The sequence below is a fragment of the Phaseolus vulgaris genome, chromosome 9 (genome assembly GCF_000499845.2).
Source record: "Phaseolus vulgaris cultivar G19833 chromosome 9, P. vulgaris v2.0, whole genome shotgun sequence".
In the NCBI taxonomy this organism is placed as follows: Eukaryota; Viridiplantae; Streptophyta; class Magnoliopsida; order Fabales; family Fabaceae; genus Phaseolus; species Phaseolus vulgaris.
The window spans coordinates 30,267,532-30,291,190 of NC_023751.2; the positions used below are offsets into that span (position 1 = coordinate 30,267,532).

Sequence of the window (23,659 nt, forward strand, 5' to 3'; positions counted from 1 at the left end):
ACTAGTGAAATCTTTTAAGAATTGGACTTATCTCCTGAGTTTGGGTGAATTAATAAAAAAAACTGTTGTTTTCCTTGGCTAGTTTGTTAGACGGTCTATCTTTGCAAGAAAAAGTATTGAGTTCTTATTCAATCTCCCTTATAGAGTGAGTTGATCGTACAAACATTACAAGCTTAATAAAGACTTTTTTTTTTATATTTAATTGTTGTATTTCAAGTGGTAGAAATTAAAGTCTCGTCAGGATTTGGTATTGTTTGTTTATATGTTATGTTTGACTATGAACTTAAAATACGTGATGTGGATAATTTATACTATGTTGAGATCATTTTATCAATTAGGCTTTGTTTGGATTTGTAGATGAATTTCTGAGACTGAATTTGAGGTGAAAGTGAATGGAAAGTTAGTTAGTTTGGATTAAGAGAAAAATGGTGAGAAATGAAAGAAAAGTTTGTAAGTGATGTGATAGGTGTGATTATAAAATAATTTTTTTACATAAATAAATGTGTAAGATTACAAATTGAACATTGTGGTTAAAATTAAATTAAACTAAAATATGATTAAATTGTTTTATGTATACATAAGTTAAATTTGAAAATATTTTAGAAATTTTGACATATATATTTCACATAAATAAAATTCCTAAATTACCAAAATCCTAAAAAACTAAAATCTTAAATTATTTAATGTCTTACTTAAATAAAACTTTGAAATAAAACAAATTCATAAATTATTCAAAATTCTTAAATAAATAAAAAATTCTAAATTATTTAATGCCCTACTTAAATAAAAGTTCGAAATAAATAAAATTCTTAAATTATTCAAAATCCTAAATAAATATAAATTTTAAATTATTTAATATCCTATTTAAATAAATAAATAAATAAATAAAGTTCCTAAGTTATTTCAAAATTATAAATAAATATAAATCCTAAATTACTTAATTTCTCACTTAAATAAAAAATGAAATAAATAAAATTCTTAAATTATTTAAAATATTAAATAAATACAAATCTTAAATTATTTAATGTCCTGTTTAAATAAAAATATGACATAAATAAAATTCTTAAATTATTCAATCCTACATAAATACAAATCCTAAATTATTTAATTTTCTAATTAAATAAAATTTGAAATGAATAAAATATATAAATTATTCAAAATCCCAAAAATATACAAATTTTAAATTATTTAATTTCTTACTTAAATAAAAATTTCAAATAAATAAAATTCCAAAATTATACAAAATTCTAAATAAATACAAATCCTAAATTATTCAATATTTTATTTAAACAAAAATATCAATGTTTTTGCTAAATTATTCAAAATTTTAAATAAATATAATTCCTAAATTATTTAATTTTTTACTTAAATAAAAACCTGATATAAATAAAAATCTTAAATTATTTAAAAAAAATATAAACTAAATACAAATATTAAATTATTTAATATCTTATGTAAATAAAAATATGAAATCCATAAAATTTCTAAATTATTCAAAATCGTAAATAAATGTAAATCTTGAATTATATAATGTCCTATTTAAATAAAAAATATAAAAAATATAAAAAAATTAAATTATAAAAAATATTAAATAAATACAAATCCTAAATTATTTAATGTTCTGTTTAAAAAAAATCTGAATTTTTTAATATTTTATTTGTTATAATTATTATTTAAGACAATTACATTTTTTCTAATACTATAAATAATTAAATATTAAATCTTAATTTTATCAGTATTATTTTATCTTATTATAATTATTAGTATTATTTATTATTGTTAATATTAACTGTAGTTGTTTATTTTTGTTAATATTATTATTAAATATTTTTATTATATAAAAAATTTATGTTCTTTTTCCCTTTCTCCTTATGCTTCTTTTTCCCTTTCTCCTTCTACTTCTTATTCAATTCAACAACTATAACCAGGGCTAAGAGCATTCAACGCACTAAGCAGCACCCTCAAAAGTCTTATTTATACTTTTCTTAGAACATTAAAATTTTTTGGCAAACTCGTCGTGGTGGAACTCCTCAATTTTGTTGTCAAACTAAAGGTAGATAGTTTTATTTTTGGGTAGATAGTCTCTATTTGATCGTCTAATGCTTGGTGTAGATCATTTGGGTCCCTGTTTTCAGTTTCGTTTTTATTTTTGGGGTAGACAATCTCTGTTTGACCATTTAATGCTTGGTGTAAACGATTTGGGTCCCCTGTTTTCATTTTTTAGGGTAGAGGGTCTCTGTTTGACCCTGTGATGCTTGGTGTAGAAAATTTGGGCCCCTATTTTCATATTCATTTTTGTTTTTGGGGTAGACGATCCCTTTTTTACCATCAAATTTTTGTTGTAGACAATTTGGGTTCTTGTGTTTCATTTTTTTTGGTAGACGGTCTCTGTTTAATAATCTAATGCTTGGTGTAGACGGCTTGGATCCTTGATTTTATTTTTTGTTTTTGGGGTAGACGGTCTCTGTTTGACCGTCTAATGTTTGGTGTAAACGATTAGGGTCCCTATCTTTTTTTCTTTTTTGAGACCTTTTTATGCTCACTCCATTTTTCACTCTCTGTTCTTCTTCTCTATTCTCCACCTTTCTTTTTGTTTCTCCTTCTTTGACAATATATTTTCTTATGTTATGTTCTTTTCTTTTGGCTCAATTTTTTGTTTGAAAAAAAAAATCACGGATAATCGATTATGCATAACCCCATAATCGATTATCCATCTTTTTTCACACATCACTTACTTACAAACTATGGTGTCTACCAAGTCGCAACCCACCACCACCAGCAAACCATCGTCTTGACCTCCACTTCAAAAGCACGAAACCATTTAGTAAAAGCAAGGGCATTTCACTGATCTCTTAATGACTAACGTGGCTTTTCTTTCCTTTCTCTTCATAGAAGCGAGGAAACCCCACCCTTCCCCTGCCCCCACAAATATCTGCTCGTCTTTCTTCACACATTACCAGAAACAAATAGCATCGTCTCCCCCAAATTTGTCTCATGTACAGTACATCAGTGAAAACAAACACAATGTTATAATTCACTCTTTGATTTTTATTTTTTTCTCTTTGCATTGAAAGAACACGGTAACTTTAGAAAGTGGAATTTTAAATAGAGCTATTAAAATTAATTTTGTAAAAACTTTCACTAAGGGCACATCAAATGTTATGTGGGATCGTATAATGATTTTATAAAGTATGTTCACAAACCTTTTAGAGGGGATAATTAACAAGTATTGTAATGTGTAATAGAATAGTTAACAATAACATGATTTTTATAATGGATCATCCCAACCTAGACCATATCCAGTTCTACAATGCCAACATCAGTGAGTCTAATTAATAAAATGAAATTACAAGTATTATTACTGTCACTTTTGGTTTACAATGATTACATAAAGTAGCTCTTGATTATCTAAGTGCACAATGTCTTACTAGACTAAATACACAAAGTGATTATAGGTTATCTACTAAAACCTCCCTAATTTAAGCACAAGTACACAAGGCATCTCCAAAAAATTAAACAAAACCTCTTTGGCCTATACAACAATGAAATTGTGTTTGCTTCTAAAGATAACTTCGCAATAGTAAATTCTTTACGATTATTTTCTCTCTATTAAGTCTTCTAGAAGACAAATTACACGTTAAACACTTGAAGGCTTTTAAACATTACTCTCAAGCATGTGAGACTCATTAGATGTTTCTTATAACCTTAGCATTTTCTACATGAAAGCATTTTCTTGTATAGCCATCTAGAAAGGACTATTGTAGGTTTTGTGCTTCAAAGCATAATGTGTTAGAGCATTTCCACAGGTTCATGACCTTTCGCTAACATCATCTGCTATGTAATACAATGAGATATGTAAACCACAATTGATCTTTAAGATGTCTCTACATCATTAACAATACAAAATTAAACAACATTGATAAATGGTACTTTGCATTAAAATCTTTCTTGGAGGTCATTCTTAGTCAACTCATAGAGATTAAGCGGTGTTATATCATAAAGATGTTCAATACTAGGTACTTATGATGTGTGTTTATTCTTCTTTACTTGAAAGAGATTGTTTCTTGATCCAAGCTTCCAAGGGACTTGTCTAATATTTTGCTTTAGTATCTGGTATAATGTGTTTTCTTTTGCTATATGTGTTTATTCTTCAGCAACATCTAGTGTTTATGTTCTTCTAAGCTTCAATAGTAGACTTCATGTCTATTATACTCTTTTCTTGTTAGACTTGCATTTATTGATAAGATCTTTTTATCAAAGTAATGTGTCAATTGATTGTATGGTCATTTAATATTGACATACTCATCTATCATTTCTTGTGTTTAGTATAATTTGTTAGTTCTTATATAGTAAGCTCGTCTAATCTTATGTTTTTTTGTTTGTGACTTAACTTGCATCTTTGTCAAGAACTTGTATTTTATTCATGATTTATAATCATCTTCTACTTTTTTTTCTAATAAATGTTCCACACCAAGTAACTTATATTTGTTTTATTTATTATCAACAAAACTTAGATTCAATATCAAGAGTATAAGATTAAAACTTGCATCTTATGACTTGTCTTCATCTTAATATGGTCTATATGTTAAAAGTATATTTACAGATAGTTATTAAATATGAGAAGTTAAAGAATATAAAAAAAAAAAGTTTGTTTTCATTTAATTTTGCTGAAAATGTAAAAGTTCATGTGGGGATTTCCTTTTTATAGAGCCTATTCGTGACATGCATTTATGACCTATTTTTGCATAATTTACATATAATTAAAATTAATATTAAGATATTAAGTTAGTCTAGAATTAGTATTGCCTAATGGACTTAGGTATTATGCTCATTATTTTTTTTAATTTTTACTCACTTCAATATATTAGCATTACTTGTTATAGACTTGGAATGCTTCAAGAGTATTTTATAAGTAGAAGAAAAAACTCTTCAATTTTGTTTCTAGTCACCTTTTCCTAAATTAGATTATTTCAGGTTCAAAACGAAAATTGAAATTGCAAACTCTACACTTTGTACACACTTTGACCTTCTAATCTTAAAATGAACATAGGTAACTCAAACCAATATCAAATTAAGCTTATAATATAATTTTAGAAAGGTAACTGGATGGGCCTTAATTAAGAATACTTAAAGCCCATATATCAGCTTTAATATATTTTCCAAAGGCAAATACTCCCTGCACCCAACACTTTTGAACCTGCACCCAACATAATTTTGAAAATTCCAAAAATATCCTTTGTTCTGGAAATAAAAATCCAGAATTGAAAATAATGCATTCCAGAAAAATAAATCCGGAAGAGATTTTTGTATTTCGGATATAAAAATGGAAAAAAAAAATCAAAATCACATTCCGGATAAAAAAATCCATAATTGAAAATAATACATTTCAGAAAAAATTATCCCTAAGAGATTATTGTGTTCTGGAAAAGGGGGTCCGGAATGTAATTTTATATGCACCCCATTTTTTTAAGGGTATTTTCGGTTTTTCCCCTGTGATTAGGTGCAGTGATATGGTGCAGGAAGCAATTGCCTTTTCTGAAAGAAAGAGAAAATTAGTTACCAATAAAATTGGGTAATTGCTTCCTGCACCCAATATTTTTAGACCTGCACCCAATTAACTTTTAAAATTCTAAAATTGTTTCTCATTTTAGAATTGAAAATCCAGAATAAAAAAATACATTCTAAAAAATAAAATCTGTAATATATTTTTTGTGCTCTGAAATGAAATTCTAAAATAAAATTAGAAAACCAAAATTTAATTCTAGAAAATTATTTTTGTAATATAAAAAATAATTCCAAACAAAAATCCAAAAACATATTACGGAAAAGAGATTTTGAAATCTAGAAAAGTGATCCAAAAACTTAAATATAGAAATGTATTTTGGAATGTCAAATTCAGAATACATTTTAAGCTGCCTCTCATACCTATTTAAAAATTATAAAGAGTATTTTGGTCATTCGCATTAATGAATGGGTACTCGTCTAAATTTGTTGGGTGCAGGAAGCAACTAACATAGTCACATTTCTTGATCTAAGTCTAAATCTAAACTTGTGCAACACACTCACATGCTCTCTCATTTTCTCTAAATTCTTTTTGCATTCTTGAAGTTTTGATTATTTCTTTAATCAATTATTAAATTCTTTAATGGATTATTTCTTCACCAATTCAAGGATTTCATTCAAATTGGAGTTTCCAAATTACTTTCTGATCTCATATGCTTTCTTCTATTCGTGTTTCCAATTATTGATTCGCGTATGTGATTATGAATGCCCATTGAGATTTTAATATAAATAAAATTAAGATTGATTAATTTGATTTGTTAGAAGTTAAGTTATTAATCGATCACCTAAATCTGTATTTCTAAATTCTTTTACTTTTTTTTATCGACAATAAACAATAAATAAATATGAATCACTTTAGGGGTGATTCAATCCTTATACAAGAACTCATCCATAATTTTCATCACAATACTTACTCCAAAGTTTGCCTAAACAGAATTCTCCTAGCTAACCTAGAGGAAGACATTTAGGGGAAACAATCAAATAGCTTGAATGAATACGTTATAAGATCATACTCATACAAACCAACGGATCTATGCACCAATCAGAAAAGGAAAAATTCGCAAACTGTGACTTGGATGTAACCCCTGACCAAACCTTTAATTAAACCAAAGCAAAAGCTTCTGGAACATCCACTACTCCCCCGTTAAAAATAACCCTATTTCCAAACCTCGTTGACTACTGCGATCCAAACAACACCTCAAACTTCATTCACCGAATCAACCTAAACTGAGAAAATTTTAACAATGGAACGTTGTGAAACACGCTCAGCACGTCCAACCACGCACAACAATGGTTTCACAATAACCAAGCAAATCTACACTCAAATAACAAATGAGTGTTAGTTTCCTTCTCAACCCCACAAAGACTACACGTGGAGTTTGCAACAATGATCCTGCGCCTTTCCAGGTTAGCCTCAGTGGCTAACTTGTTTTCCAACACCCTCAAAGCCGTAACCAAAGCAATAGGTACAATTTTACTCTTCCAAAACTTTTTAAACACAATCCCATTCTCCCCTACTCCTTCCTTCCTTAGACGGAGGTATGCCGATTTAACCGTGTACCCAAACTCCTTTCTTTCCTTCCAGACTCATCTATCCTCCTTATCCAAGTCGAAATTCACATATTGAAATTCCTAAAAAAGTTCATATTCTTTTACTGTGACTTCAATTTCATGAATAAATGTTAGATGATTATCTAAATAATAATTATTTTCGTTAAACTTTGGATTGATGTGTTCATTTGTTGACATTTTCCCAAATTCTTTTGTTACAATTTCAATTTCAAATTGATTTTCATATTGCATTAATTACGTTTAGAATACCTTGATTATAGTGTACTAATGGATTAAAATTAATTTATTTGTATCCTTACGAGATGGCTTAGGTTATTCCTTGCATTAGATACATTAAAGGAATCTAATAATTTTTGTTCGACTTAATAATCGTTTTTTGTGCTGTTTTCTTATATCACATAATATTAAGTGATGGAATGATGTTTTTTTCACTAAAGCTTTCATTTTATTCTCTGCGCATGTTAAAATATTTTGTGAGAAAAATTTGAGACTATAGATAAATTTTATATTCATCTTGCAAGTCATTGTAACTAGTCTTGAATGATTTTCTTCTATTGGTAGTTCAATTGCAGATTAAAAATACTTCATGTGAAAAATTATTGTTGAAATATCTAATTAGAGATACAACTTGGCATTTCTAGCAAATCCTTGGGTAACCAAAGATAATAGATCAGATTTTTAGATTCCATGTCAATAGAAGAGTCTCATTTAGAATGGAATCCAAAAATAAAAGCTTTCAAGAATCCCACTGAAAAAATCCAAGTTTCATAAACATGGAATTTAGTTTTGATTGTATGTTTAAATAGTGAAAATATAAAATATAATTTTATATCTGTCAAATAAGTTATTAGTTTATCAGTTACATAAATTTTTTCTTAAAATGATGCAAGTGAGTGCACTTAATCAAGTTTAAACAAACAATAAATATAATTCGTCGAATAACATATAAAACTTTAAATGCTTATTTTATGCTTGCAAGAATTACACTTGTTCATTCTTTCAAGATCTTAAAACCCTTTATTAACATCAAAGATCTCTTAAAGAACATGTTGAAAGTTGCTTCATGCAAACAAATATTTTAAAAAAGGGAAGATGTCAAATATTGTGAAGCTCTACTATTCTTCAAAGGTGTTACCATAGAAGCCACACACATTCAATGCTAAGTTAAAGAGCATTTAATGTTTCTTGAAGTTTCAAGCATACTCAAAGACAAAAAGAAGCAATAGTAGCAAAAGACTCTCGCAATGACTACAAAGGAATTACAACAAATCTCTTCTTCTCAAGCTCTTTATATAGAAAATCTCTTTAAAAAAGAAAATTTGATGAAAGTCTTGCTACAAGAACATGCACAAATCTATACTTGTTTTTTTGTGTTATGGATTCCTGAATCCGGAATGGTCTTTTTGAATTATGGATTGTTGGATTCAGAATAATGTTTTTGACTTATGGATTCATGGATCCGAAATGCAATGATTTTGTTTCATTTTTTATTTATTTGTAGAAGCATGGAATGTAGTGATGAATTTGAACAAGAGTTATATGATAAGGTTGATTTGTGGGATGATGATGATATTGAGAAGTCATTATCCATGTTCTTCATGTTTTTCATCTTCATTAACATGTCTGTGCAAGAGAGCATCCTTGCCTGCACCTCTTTAGGGTTTTTTTAGATTAAGGATATTTTTGGAATTTTTAAAACTAATAAGGGCGATTTAGTCTTTTCATAAGAGTGTGGGGGTGCAGGAAGAAAAATGTGGGGGTGCAGGAAGAAACTGCCAAAAAAAGAGAGTAAAATGAAAAGCTCGATCCAGAAGGTAGCCTATATGTTTCAAAAAACTTGTTTTAGAAATTTTGTTTAGAAAGCTCGTTCCAAAATGCATAGTTCTGGAAAGCTTGTTCCAAAAATCCTCTTCCAAAAAGTTCATTCAAGAAAGCATCTCATATATTTTGGGAAGTTTGTTTTAAAATTTTTGTTCCAGAAGCTTGTTCCGAAATGTATTTTATATGTTCTAGAAAATTTGTTATGGAAATCATATTCCAAAAATTATGTTCCAGAAAGTTGTTCTAGAAGATTTGTGAAAAGGGTAATCCAGAAGTTACATTTACAAAGGATAAAATGATCATTTAAAGGATGGAAATTGTGCAACCTATATTGGTCTGAGAGTGTATACATATGACACTACGTCATACTATATAATATTATAGTTTTCTTTATCTCTCAAGTAAACTTAATCATAGACAGAACAGAACTTGCAGAAAAGAAAAATAAAGCACTAAGCAGCTGCCAATGATATTGATAAATAAGTTGAGATCCTTCTATTTTATTCATTTAAAATACCTTCCAAAAATTCTTAAATTTTAATTTCTTTATCCAAACAACTTATTTTACTGTAAAAAAATTAAATTATTTAAATAAATAATTTATCCTTTTAAATTACCTCATCGGCCATGATTCACGAGAATCGCAGAAGAAATAGGTGAATTATGTGTTATATTTAAATATATAATTCACTCTAGGGATCACTCTACGCGATGATGAATATTATAAATATATTATGATCATTAACACAGGTAATTTATAAGTTTTCTTTCTCATGATTTTGTAACAAGGAGTGTGTATTCCAAGAATAAGTTACTCTTTGTATATTTCTTTTATTTTCATTTAATGTAACTATAAAAAACAAGTTATTTATTAGAACCGTTGAATTGAAAGAAAATAAAGCATAGATATTAAAGAGTAGTTACTCTCGGAATAAATTAATTAACAACTTTAATTCTCTCAACTATTGACTACAATAAAAAATTGCAAAAACCCTTATCAAAATAAAATTGATATATTTGGTAAAATTAAAAATATTTATCGTTTTCGAATAATCAATCTAGGACCTTAGAGCCATAAAAAATGGACAACTGGATTTTGGGAGGCCCCTAAAACTTTTGAGGTTGAAGAGATGGAACAAAATAGGTAATTTCTTCCTGTAGTTTCATGTTTCCCTCTTGCCACCCATACTTTTAAAAATATCAAAATTACCTTTTGATAGGTTTGCTTTCTCTTAGTTTTTCATTAATTTTTTTAATTCTAAAATATGAAAGTTTAAATTTGTGATTTTTTCATTCTCAAATGTATAATTCAAAATATAAAATTTATATTTCAGAATATATAATTCATAATATAAAATTTTGTAGATAGTACAATAAAAAAAATACAAACTTGTATTTTGGATTATAGAATCTGAAATGGATAATTTCAGTATTTTTTAGAGTAATTTTTTTTTGACATAATAAGATACATAAACCTTCCGATCAATCTTATGTCATTTTTCAACACAGGAAGTCTTCAATCAATTTGTTAGCAGAAGGCCATTTGTAAAAACTTATTTTACTACAATCAAAATTCCAAATTGATACAATGCCTTGCACACCAAAGGAAAGAAGAAAATAACAAAAACGAAATGAACTTTCTTCTCTATCATTAATTAAGAGAAAAAGACCTTATAAGAAGCATTGCATGCACTGAATGATCAATTATAGTGTGATATTAGTTGTGATTCTAACAAAAATATTCCTAGTTGACAAAGACATGACAACTCATAATGCAGTCAAAAATAATCTCTTGTGGATCTTGAATAGATAGGCTCATTATTAGACAAGTTGAATTCGAATCACTTCATTAACAAGCTTATTATATTTACCTTTAGTATCTGTCTAACAAAAGAATTTTAGTTGACAGAGATATGACAACTCATAATGTAGTTATACATAATCTCTGAAACATTTAGACTCCCATTATCAAAAAGTTATGAGCTTGAATCACTTCATTAACAAAAATGAACTTATTAACATATAACATTTGCAAATAAAAAAATGTAGCACTTTTTCTTTTGTTGAATTATGCCATACATAAAGTTCTTGTAATAAAGAACAAGTGAAACTTACACTTACAGTTCTCTTAGAACTTGATTAGTTGTAGCTAATAAACATGTACCTTAATCATCTCCTATTTAACTTTTTTACAAATTATATTTCCTACTTTTGCTTCCAAGCATTCCTCATTCTTCACAAGAGAATCTTTAACAATATTTATCATATACTCAGCCAAAGATATGATGGAGAAACTAGTTGTGTGTACTGATAATAAAAGCAGCTACGATTACTGCATTGATGCTAATCCAGCGAGAAATCATTTAGCCATATGAGCACTTCATTCCTCTTCCATGTCATGAGACACAAAACAAATGAACCAACTGTTACTAATTAAGCCGACAGACATAAAATTAGTGTAACTTTGAAAAGGATAAATTAGATCTTTATTGAAAGTGAAGTAATTCTACTATTGACCATGGATAGAGAAGATTTAAAATAGTTTTAAATAAATAATTATTTTAAATTAAAATTTATTTTATTTGTTGATCTTTAGAAATAAGAAAACTGTTTACATTTTCTTTATTGTGAAAAATAGGTTAAACAACAATTTTTGTAATTGGACCTATTAATAAGTTAATGAGTGCGAATAATAAAGGGCTAAGAAACAAGATGCCAATGAGAGTCATTTAAGCTCAATTGAGCTTACAAAGGTTTCGTCCGAAGCATGCAAGTTAAAGGAAAGAAAAATCAAGTAGAAGCAATGTTTTTTTTTATCATCAAAAAATAAATGAATAAAAGAAGACATTTCAGGGGTGTCTCAACTCTTATATAAGAGTCCAAAAGCAGCAAAAGAAAGCAACTAAGAATCTATAGAACATGCTTTAAGATTTTATATGAATATAACTTTGTCTAAGTACTTTATCATCTTGAAGAAGCTCTTTATATGTCAAAGGCAATACATATAAAAGGTGCTAAAATGTTTTGGAATGGAAGATGTTAAGAGTGTGAGCACAACTCTAACAACATTGATACGTCTTTCACAGTTCAATTCTACTAAAACTTATTCAGAGAAAGAATAATTTACTTGTTCTCCTTATGCTAGTGTAGTGGAGAATCTAAAGTATGTGATTGAGTGCATGGACAAGATTGATACTAAGGACTGAAGTGAATAAGATTGACACAAAATGGAATCTTGGGAATATGTTCACGAAGCTAGTTACAAAAAGTAAGTTAATGTACTACTTGAACTTGTTGAATGCTGATTATTGGGAATAACTTCAAGGGAAAGAGGTTGCAATCAAAGCTAAGTTTTGCAAGATCATATGGTATATTGAACTCTTTCTAGGGCAGAGTATATGATGATAGAGAGCTTCTAGTACTAGATGGTCTGACGGAGCGATAAATCGTCTGGTGTCTAATAATCATTGTATCAATTTAGGTTTCTATTTGTACTGTAACTATCTCATCCCCTTTATAAGGGTGAACTGTATGTGTTCCAAGATGATGCAATGCTGACTCAATAATAAGGTTGTATTCGTTTCTATCTTTGTTACTCGTTCTTTGTTCTTCATCTCAACTTTGGTGTGAATTGCTATATTTGCATAATTCTTCTATTGTTCTTTAGTGCTCATTTGACACCTCATGGAAAACAGTTGCAATATTGGCGTTAGAAAACCAATACCCATCTTGGAAGGGTTTCTTAGAAGCCTTGGTGAGTTTGGAGGAAAGGGAAAAAGAACAATTTTTGAGAGGTTGGCATCTTTGAGACAAATAAGGGGAGTACATGATTATGTTCAAGAATTCAAGATCTTGGTTACTCAAGCCACACCCAATGGAGAAAATAAATTATTGGGGTATTTCTTAGTTGGACCACTCCACGATATTCAAATTTTGTTACACCTACATGACATAAAGACCTCACACGAGCCATGGTGGTAGCCTATAACATTGAAAAAGCCATAATTCATGTGTAGAATTTTGGGAACGTGCAAGGGAGAAGTGCAAGTTTGGGTTTTAAATATCACAAAAGTGGAGGAATCATACCCTGAGTTGGGATTGTTGGGGGTGCAAATAGTTTTAGGATGTCAAGTGATAGATCTAAAAATTCTTGAGGGCCAATTTGTTTTGTGACTAAACAAGGTTTTATAGGGCTACAAAGTACGGGCACTTGTACTACTATGATGAGTTTTCCAGAAGAATATACTAAAGAAGATTATTTTATTATGGAATGGCCTTAGGGCTAGGACACTAACATCGTGAAAAAAGCGTTAGGGTGATATTTTAGCTAAGGGTAACAATTAATGAGAAGTGGGAAATAGCAAGAACGGAAGGTGTGAACTGGAATTAAGAAAAGAGAGAGGGAATTCTTTATATGAATTGTTAATCGGTCGATCTTTCGATATGCTCAACAAGGGGATTAACCCAATTTCAACCAATGAAGTTGAAAAGAGAAGTATAGGGCAATAAGTGCTAACTCAGAATCCAAAAGAAAGAATCAAGAACCATAAAAGGAGAACGTATTTGACGAAAGACAAGCTTAAGTACATTACTAAATGTCCTAAAATTTCCCTTAGGGATGATGCGTCAAAGGAAAAAAATACACAAAAGACAAGTGGAAGCTTCTACTCCACCAATTGTGCCCAAAAGAACAAAAACAAATCAACCAAGGTTGAGGACAAAGAGGTTAGTTGATAGCAAAATGGCGCAACCAACGAGGTTAACACATCAAATGATTTTCTCCAACAACTTGTTAAGGAGAGTCAAGACTAGTACAAGTGTAATAAAGGAAGCACATAGACACTTGATGTTTATATTGATTCATCCCAACACTGGGCTATATTCAATTCTCCTGTACAAAGTTGTAAGGAGTTTCACTACTCAAATAATAATTACAAGTATTCCCTATGTCACTTTAGCTTACAACGAATATACAAAGTCACTCCTGGTTATCCCTTTTATCTCCCCCTAAGATAAAGAATACAAGTAATCCTTTTTTTAAGTCACTTATGGTTTTCCCAATCCAAGTATTATATATTGCTACCTCTGGCTACAAAAAAAGGTGTTGCTTAAGATATAAGGATAACTCTCAAAATAGAGGATGTACAAGTAAACACTCTCTATATCTTCTATAAGACGTATTGTGATCTAGAACTTAAAAGACTTGAAGCAGTAATGAATGGAAAGTATATTGATATTCGACATAAGATCGTTAGTTGGTTTTGCATATTTATTGAAATCTAAGATCGTTATGACTTGAGTGAGGATCTTTTGACATGTGTTAGAGTTGTAGCAAAGGTTGGTAAGCTTTTAGGTAATAAGGATCTTTGTTTCCCTTAAGTTGCTATGCTTCAAAGTACCTTTAGTACCGAATATCATTTTCTTGTACGACAACACCCATTTTAGCATACAACAACTAAAAGTTAGTTTGTTGTGTTAGAGACTTTATCGAATATGCGAGTCAACAAGCTAATGGCTTCTTGAGATGATCTTACAAATTCAAACCGAATTTGCATTTTATTATAGAACTTCATCTTGAGTCTTGTGACTTCTGATGTATGACCTTCTAATGAACATCATTTAGAAGTCATGTGAGAAAAGACGATATGATGAATTAACAAAGTCTAAGCTTCTTATCACATGATAGTCATGTAGTCCTTCATAATGAAAACACTTGAAACAAAGATATTAGTTCATCAAAACTAGACATTATGTGTTATGATCAAAACCTTGAGTTATCTATATTGTCATTTTATGGGAAGACTAGACTGTCTTTGATTAGACAGCGGAGGTAAGACTGTTCAGATTAGATTTCTTAATGATTAGATCGTTTGTGTTGAAGAAAGGGAACAAAACCTAGTTTGTGGTAGCTTGTCATGTATGTCAAAGGAGCAAATATCAGGCCTCTTCGCCAGTTGGATTGTTGCAGCAATTGCCCATTCCAAATGCCATTTGGGAGGATATAAACACAAATCTTGATATGGGCTTCCAAGTTCAAAAGAACTTGATGCGGTTCTAGTTGGGGTGGACAGGTTAAGCAAGATGTGCACTTTATCTTGCTTACACACCCATATTTTGCTAGGTCTGTTGCTGAGGTTTTTGTTAAAGAAACATACAACTACATGGGGTTCCCATTTCTATTATCAGTTACAGAGACCTCACTTTCATGAGTCATTTTTGGAAGGAACTTTTCAGATTGCAAGGTACTAGTTTAAATGAGTACAACCTATCACCTGAATCTGAAGGACAAACAAAGGCTTTAAATAGAATCTTGGAGAACTATCTTAGGCGCTTCACTCCAAAACAACCGGTGTTGGGCATATTTTATTCCGTGTAGAATTCTAGTATAATTCTTTCTTTAAAAGCTTTATGCAACTTTGAGGTAGTGTATGAGAGATCACCACCTTCTTTGACCAAGTTTGTACCTAGGCAAACTTTAGTGGAAGCCCTGACTCACAAATTTAATGGGTAAAAATGAAGCATTGTGCAAATCCTCCATTAACAATCAATTCCCTGATTGGCTAGGAAAACTTCTAAAACAGGCTACTTAGGAGGACAAATCCTTCATTAGTAATAAATTCCTGATTTCCACCTTGAGGACAAAGTTCTTTTTCTTTTTGACGGAGGGATGTATTGTTAGAAACAATTTCAAAGAGTGAAATAAACCTCTACATTGTTATTATAGAAGGAGAAAAAGGGTCAAATTATAATTTTGGAGTGGGAAACTGAGTTCTAAATAAGCCCCTTTTTGTGTTTGGGAGGCAATTTTTAGATAATTGTTTTAACTAGATTTTTTCAGTGTGAAAATGAGTGTTCCTTTTCGGAGTATGCTTGTATACTTGTGCTTTTTTATGAGTTTGTTTATTAAATATATAGAGGAAATTCGTATAGTTATCATTGTTATGTGTGCGAAGTTGGTTCTTGATTAGGATTTTTTTTCTTGAATAGAGTTCTAGCACGCTCCCATCCAAAATATAGGGATAATCCTCGTTCCTTCTTTTTTATTATTGTCAAATCTAATCTCTATAGCTAAATAATTCATCCAAAGTGTACATCAGGTATCTATACTGAGATGTTACAGTGGAGCAAGCACACACATGTTAGAAATCGACAGACAGAATCAAGCAGGATTTTAGCATACCATTATAAAGGTCCATGTTCGGCCTGGATCATTGTATCGTGCAAACAAGCAACCAAGCTGGGGTTTAAGACCATCTTTAATGATATTAGAGCGCAGGATTTTCTCCTTTTCACAAACAATATCCTCTGTGGGCTTACCACTAAACTTCATTACTGCAGCAATGCCTCCTTCATTCTTTCTCAAGTGAACTGTTTCTTGATTTGGACTCGGTAAACTGGTCAAGATTAAACAGTAAGCACAATCCTTTAAATTCAACTAAAGATTATTCCTTTTTTATGTTTATATACTATTTTCCACAAAACTTCATTTCTCTATTAAGCTAAGACACCAATGTCTTACTACAAAACTTGTTCAAATTTTTAAGACAAGAAAAAAATCAGTAGACATACCTTTCTGTTTCTTTGTCTAATGGAAGAACTATTTGGATTGAAACTTTGGACAGGTTAGCATCATTGGTTTGAGTGAATACAGGAGTAGTCATTGGTATCTTCTCCTTCGTGGAGTTCTTTCCAAATATATATCTGTGTATGTAGGGGGATGATTAACGTAAGGCTGACTCTAAGAACAAATGAAGCTTCATTTTGAATTTATAAGTCTTACCCAGCAACATCATTAAAGCCTGTAGACCCAGATAGCTTGTCTCCATTTGTTTCGACTACTATGAAGGGATCATACTGTCTAACCTGTTTCATCATTAAAAGTGAAAATATAATGCATCAGATAACAATAGCAAAGATTCAATATGGCACTCGTACATATACTAATCTTTATATTTTTCCAATTGATAATGTTGCATGCTGGTTGTTGAAATGATGAAACAATGATTTGTAGGTGAAGGTTTCATATGTAGTAGTTTGGTGCAGTAGCGTTGGAGTAGATGAAATCACAACAGTGAATTTTTACCTCTGTATTTAAGCAGAGCATTAATGTAATCATTTAAACAAATTTGCACGTTATTTTATCTTGAATTAGACTAATACATTAGAAATGAAGATAATAGCTGAAACTATCAATGAAAATCAAGTTTATTGATGAATGACACGATTGACCTCATAATTTGCCGTCCTTTTCAATACTTGATATTTGGGTGATTCTAATTCCGGTGTCTTGTAAATCCTCAACTGCAAAGTGTCAAGCCTTACTAGTTAGAATAATCTTCGGAAGAGTTCAACTTTATGAGAGTGAAGGTCCAAAACATACATAGATTGATTGTGAAACAGAAGGGATACCTGTCTGATTACATCCAACAGACCTTCGAAAGAAAAATAGTCATTTTTCTGAATTGAATCCCAAAAGTCCTGGAAAAATTGAGGAATAAGAAGTTCAATGCCATATGAAATTGGCAATATCCCTCCATTTAAAAAATGTAAAAATAATGCTGTTTAAGCACTGTTACATAAGATGCAAATATTTGTTAAGCGAACTACCAAAGTGAAAAATATAAAAGAACACTAAACATGGTAGTCTATCCACTCTAAAAACTCATAATTTGATAGCATAGTACTAAGAAGTGGATTTTAAACATAATTCAGGTTTATAAACAGCTTATAACATAAGTTTTACACTCACTTAATGTATAAATGAAAAGTCTTTGACTAAATGTGGAATCTCCAACACATATCATCACTACTAGATACATCACTACTAGATAGAGATAATTGGAACTTGGAACTTACCATATGGCTACAGAACTTGCCATTTTCTGGGTTAATGCCCATTACGGATGTTCCAGTAAAGATCAGTTCAGGTTTCCAAGGAAGTACAAAGAATTTCATAACCATGGTCCACCTAGTAGTTATCTCATACGCTCCTGTCTATAGCAACTCCATTAGTCCAACAGAACAAATTCTAGAATATAGCGAAGAAGACACGATGAAGTGAAGTTAAATTTGAAACCGACCGGTTTGACCCAATGCAACTGAAACTGGGGCTTGAATAGTGTTTTGAGAAGGGCAATGTTGAACAGGTAGCCGCTCAAAGTATCGTGTCTGGTGATTGGGTCTCGAAAGAAGACACGTTCGTCATAGGCCGTTTTGTCGATACCTTGATCATCGAAGAGGTGTGGAAGATCGTCATAGAGAAATCCCACGAGTTGTTGCACGTCGAACGTCTTGGGTGGGCTTTGCTCCGCTAAGCTCGATTGAATGGTCCACTTGAAGCGGTTGCTGTGTTTTACATTGAGAGCAGGTTTTCGGGGCTTCGGAGGAGGTGGGAGGTGCCGCCGTAGGCTAACGGCGGCGCTTGTTGGGCCGGGACTGGCGCAGGGCGTGGGGAACGGGCGTGAAGTTTGGTGGGAGAGGATGGAAGTGGCCATGGGTATGGAATCTGAAGACAGTGAATCCTGGCCACACGCCAAATAATTGGAGAAGCCATGGACCAAGGTAGTCCACATGCGTACGTGAGTTTCACTCAAACACCATTTTGTGTGAACATCCCTCTATCACTTTTTAAAAAATAATATATTTTTTTCAGAAATGTTTGAGTTGTGAAAGTATCAGTTTAAGATTTTTCAAAATTTCATCCTTTTTTTATCGGTTATATTTTGATGAGTCCGGATATTTGAAAGTAATGGAGTTGTTCCACCATATGGCAAAAGTAATAATATTTTATTTAGAATTGTGGCATCAGTGAAAATATTTTAAAAAATTTAACATTTGGGTGGAAGGGTTAGAATGTGAAATTAGGTTATAATAAATTGGGATTCTAGCTGCACCGTTCCTCTTTCACTTTGTTCTTTATTTTGCTTTCTTTTTCGTGCTTTTTTCCTTCATTCTTCAGTCCTCTTTTGTGCTTTTCTCCTTCATTCTTCAGTGTCTTGTTGTTCTCCTTCATTCTCGAATGCCTTGCTGCTCTCCTTCAGTTGTCCATTGTCGTGTTTTTCTCCTCTAGCATCCTCTTCCACCTTCTTCTCAAGTTTTCTCTTCTACCTTCTCTTCCACCATTTGTCACTTGTGCATCTCTTTTCACGGTGGTTGGGTTTAGGGATTGCTGACCAAAGGTAATACATTTTCTATTAATTTCTTTATAAAGTGAAGCATTCATGTGGTGACCCTAGTACGAATATGGACTGACCCACATTACACTTCCTGCACAGACCTAGGGAACACATTTTATGGAAATCTCAAGTGAGTGTTCGTGTTGGTTGGGGAGGGATATGAGGTGGGGAGAAAGTGGGTTAAATGAGGCCTTTAAAGGCCATGAGAGTAGGACAGTGTCAAGTAAGCACAAAATTCACTCAACTAAGAGGGTGGCAGTATGTGGTGACCCTAGTAGAAATATGTGGTGACCCACATTACACTTCCTGCACAGACCTAGGGAAACTTTTTCTGGAAATGTGAAGTGAGTGTTCGTGTTGGTTGGGATGGGGCATGAGATGGGGATAAAGTGGGTTAACTCAGGTCTTTAGAGGTCATGAGTGTAAGACAATGTCAGGTGAGAACAAAATCACTCAACTTAAAGAGTGACAATATGTGTGGGAAACATTTTTCTAGAAATGTCAAGTGAGTGTTCCCGTTGGTTGGGATGGGGCATAAGGTCAGGAGAAAGAGGGTTAAATGAGGTCTTTAGAGGCCATGAGAGTAAGACAGTGTAAATAACCACAAAATTCACTGAACTTAAAGAGTTACAATATGTGGTGACCCTAGTACGAATATGTGGTCACCCACATTACACTTCTTGCACAGACCCAATGAAACTTTTTCTAAAAATGTCGAGTGTTCGTGTTGGTTGGGGTGGGGCATGATGTGGGGAGAAAGTGAGTTAAATCAGGTTTTTAAAGGCCATGAGTGTAGGATATTGTTAAGTAAGCACAAAATTCACTCAACTTAGAAGGTGACAATATGTGGTGATCCTAGTAGGAATATGTGGTGACCCACATTACACATCTTGCACATACCCAATGAAACTTTTTTTAAAATGTTAGGTTTGTGTTGTTATTGTTTAGGGTAGGGAATAGTCTAAGTTGTTTGTTATGTGCCTTGTGTTGACCCAAAGTCAATTCATTGCACAAGCACATTTACAGAATACATTATCTCTAAATTGTTTTATTTTTTAAAGATTGGGGTTGTTTCATTCTTGTTGGGTTTTGGATGACTTATTCATTGTTCAATTAATATGTTTTGTAGGATATAATGTCAACTCAGGAAAGTAGTCATGATGCAAAATCTGTTGTGGATGATAAAGTTTGATTTTGAAGATGGTTAGTTTTTTAAGGCAGACGATGAAATCACATACTTAGTAAACTGTATATGTATTTATAAATGCAGGTGTTTAGGGATTATTGCAGACCAAAGTTTTTGGGAAGTTTGAACAAAATCTTAAGTGGTGAAGAAAAGTGTATTATTCAGTCAACCCCCTTTTAAGAGAGTTATGTTGTAGGTGGGTGGAGAGGAGTCACGGTTTTGTAGTCAGTTCTACAGTTGTCCTGTTTACTATGCTAGATGTTTGTTTAGGTATAGGTCTTAGAGTTGTGGGAGACAAATTTGACTTAGCAAAAACAGAAAGCAATTGTAAGAGTGGGGTTTTTTTTTCAAAGTAGTGGTGTATTTGTGAAAATGATTTATGATGAAATTGTTAAACGTCTCAACGAATATTCCATATATGACTTTTGCAGGTTGTACATTTTGTTAGGAATGTTAGAGTTTTTATTTCCAAGTAAAATGGGTTTAGTTCCTGGTGGGCTGTTTAGTGTTGTGGATGATCTGGGCGAATTGGGTAGGTTTAATTGGGGAGGTTTAGTTTATGAATTTTTGGTTAAGAGTTTGTCTTTAGCTTCATTGTGTATGAGGAGGAAAAGTAATGTGAATATATTCATGTTGGTGGTTGTGTCTACTTGAAGCATGTAATTTAAAATGTTTAGTTGGCATGTGTAATGATTTTCCATCCATTTTATGGTTCCTGACATTAATTTATGACATGAATTGTGTACATATGGGCTCTTGAACATTTGTTCTTTTACAAGCGCCAAGTGTCGAGGATTGGAAATAGATATCCTCGTATTACACATTAGATGGAAGTTAGGTTGGGTGATATTGAAATTGCTTATGGACTGCAACAGAATGTGGTTTGTACAGTACATTGAAATTTTCTATTAAATATAGAATAGTTATTTTTTTCATTTATGTTGGTATTTTTTTGTGTGCATGAACAAGTTATTGTGGACTTATCTGCGTCCAATGAAGAGCTGCAAAATGAGTTCGTTCAAGAAGCATTTAAGGGAGTTGGACGTGGATTTACTACTAACATGTAAAAAAAAAAGACCTTGGTAAAATGAAGGCGAAATTCGTTGATATGCTTTACTAAGCGAAGGAAGAAGAGGTTGTCATCCGCAAATTCATTTGTGTTTACTTCACACTATCCTACTCTCATGGTCTCTAAAGACCTCATTTAACCCACTTTCTCCCCACCTTATGCCCCTTCCCAACCAACACGAACACTCACTTGACATTTCCAGAAAAAGTTTCATTGTGCATGTGTAATAAGTGTAATGTGGTTGACCACATAGTCGTACTAGGGTCACCAATATTGTCACTCTCTAAGTCCAGTGAATTTTGTGGTTATTTCACACTGTCCCACTCTCATGGCCTCTAAAGACCTCATTTAACCCACTTTCTCCCCACCTCATGCCCCTCCCCAACCAACACGAACACCCACTTGACATTTCCAGAAAAAAAAAATCACTGGGTCTGTGCAGTAAGTGTAATGTGGGTCATCATATATTCGTACTAGGGTCACCACATATTGTCACTCTCTAAGTTCAGTGAATTTTGTGCATACATAGTTACACAAACTAAGTAAATGAAAATATATATTTTAACAATATATTCCACAAAAGAACAAGTCATACTCCATAAAAAAAAAAATATTAAATACAGACAATTATGACCACATCAGATGTAGTTTTTTTGTATATTCTAATTCTAACCAATTCCTCCTATTTGTGTATCCTAACATACTACTATCAAATCAAATACTACAATAACATAAAGCCAAATACAGAGCCACCAAGTAACCCCAACATGAAATACCAAAATATATTGTCTTAAGTGTGTGTGTGTGTGCAAGAAATTGACTTTGGCTCATACAAGGGTAAGAACATGGAAAATAACACGGATCACCCAACACAAATCACACAACATGAATGTTTCACTTAATAAAGAAATGAATAGAAAATGTATTACCTTTGGTCACCAATCCTTAAACCCAATCGCCATGAAAAGAGATGCACAAGTGATGAACGGTGGAATAGAAGATGGAAGAGAAAGCTTGAGAAAAAGGTGGAAGAGGATGCTGGAGGAGAAGAGCACGACACTGGAGAACTGCTGGAGGAGAAGAGCACGACACTAGAGAACTGAAGGAGAACATCAAGGCACTGGAGAATGAAGGAGAACAACAAGGCATTAAAGAATGAAGGATAAGAGCACAGAAGAGGAAGCAAACTGAAGAACAAAGTGAAAGAGGAACGATGCAGCTAAAGCCCCAATTTATTATAACATAATTTCACATTCTAACCCTTCCACCCAAATGTTAAATATTTTCACGGGCCTTACAACTCCAAATAAAATATTATTAGTTTTTTCTACATGGGCGATTGTATGCTGGAGCAACTCCATTACCGGTTGTTCAACCATCATTTTTGTAATCTAATTGATGAATAACCATATAACTAGAGAGAATGAGAAAGAAAAAATAAAAGACAACAAAAAATAAAAAAGAAAAGGATAAAACTAAGAAATAATAAAACAAATAGTTAAAGCATAAAGAATGAAAATGACAAACAGGTACCAAAGAGAAGCACTCTCTTTGAAGAAACATGGAACTTATAATTATTGTCAAAAGCTTATATGATGGGAATTGGCTACAAAGGTGAGAATTTATTTTGTTAGTAAAATTGAATATGAGTTGGTGTATATGAATACGTGTTTATTAAATATTATTTGTTAATTTGATCAAATGGTTAGTTGATTTGTTTTTGCTAGTTATGTTGTTGGTAATGTTAGGTTTGTTAGTAGGTTAATTATGTTAATTGGGTTGGGTGAAATTTGGTTTAGAGAATGGTTAATGATAAGGGCATGAAGAGAAACCATTTAAGAGCTTAGGAAGAAAAACACCAGTAAGACCAAAGCTAAGGAACAATCCAATGAAAATTAAAAAAAAAATACAATAGTTAAAAAGAGAAATTACTAAAAGGATAAATTAGTACTTTAAACAAATCTTTTTTTTAGTAAATACAATTTATAATCTATGTGTGTTCAACTTAGTTAAATCTAGGTATCAAACATAATTCCTCCTTTTTTTTCTCAAAATCTTGGCACATTAGTATTATATACCGTGTCACCACCTCATGTAATTGAAAGAGTATGTTAGTTTTAGAAGGGAAGTTTAAGAGAACTTTAAAACTTTCTAGAAAAATATTTTAAAAGACAAATATGGTAAATAAACATATACTAGTTGAAAAATAATTTTCAAAATATTATTGTAAGGCTTTTCCAAGGACAATGAAACATAATCTAAATGTCTAATAGA

The 23,659-nt window shown here is 31.6% G+C and overlaps 1 protein-coding gene across 1 annotated transcript; it reads right to left on the reverse strand.

Moving 5' to 3' along the window:
• Positions 1–10,983: 10,983 nt before the first annotated feature.
• Positions 10,984–18,646, reverse strand: LOC137820506 (uncharacterized). Its single transcript, XM_068624630.1, has 8 exons — positions 18,036–18,646; positions 17,812–17,949; positions 17,365–17,433; positions 17,185–17,256; positions 16,736–16,818; positions 16,525–16,656; positions 16,136–16,349; positions 10,984–11,343 (listed from the first exon to the last, which is right to left on the reverse strand). The coding sequence occupies exons 1-8, from the start codon at positions 18,525–18,527 to the stop codon at positions 11,299–11,301; spliced, it is 1,245 nt and encodes a 414-aa protein (XP_068480731.1). The 5' UTR covers positions 18,528–18,646; the 3' UTR covers positions 10,984–11,298.
• Between the last annotated feature and the right edge of the window lie 5,013 nt (positions 18,647–23,659).

Bases quoted from the DNA above. Each gene is read 5' to 3' on its own strand.
- LOC137820506 (XM_068624630.1), bottom strand. From the start codon at position 18,527: ATGTGGACTACCTTGGTCCATGGCTTCTCCAATTATTTGGCGTGTGGC. The intron at 16,819-17,184 runs GTCAATCGTGTC...ATGATGAAACAG, and splicing joins AAAGGACGGCAAATTATGAG to GTTAGACAGTATGATCCCTT. The intron at 16,657-16,735 runs GTAAGACTTATA...CTACATACACAG, and splicing joins GGCTTTAATGATGTTGCTGG to ATATATATTTGGAAAGAACT.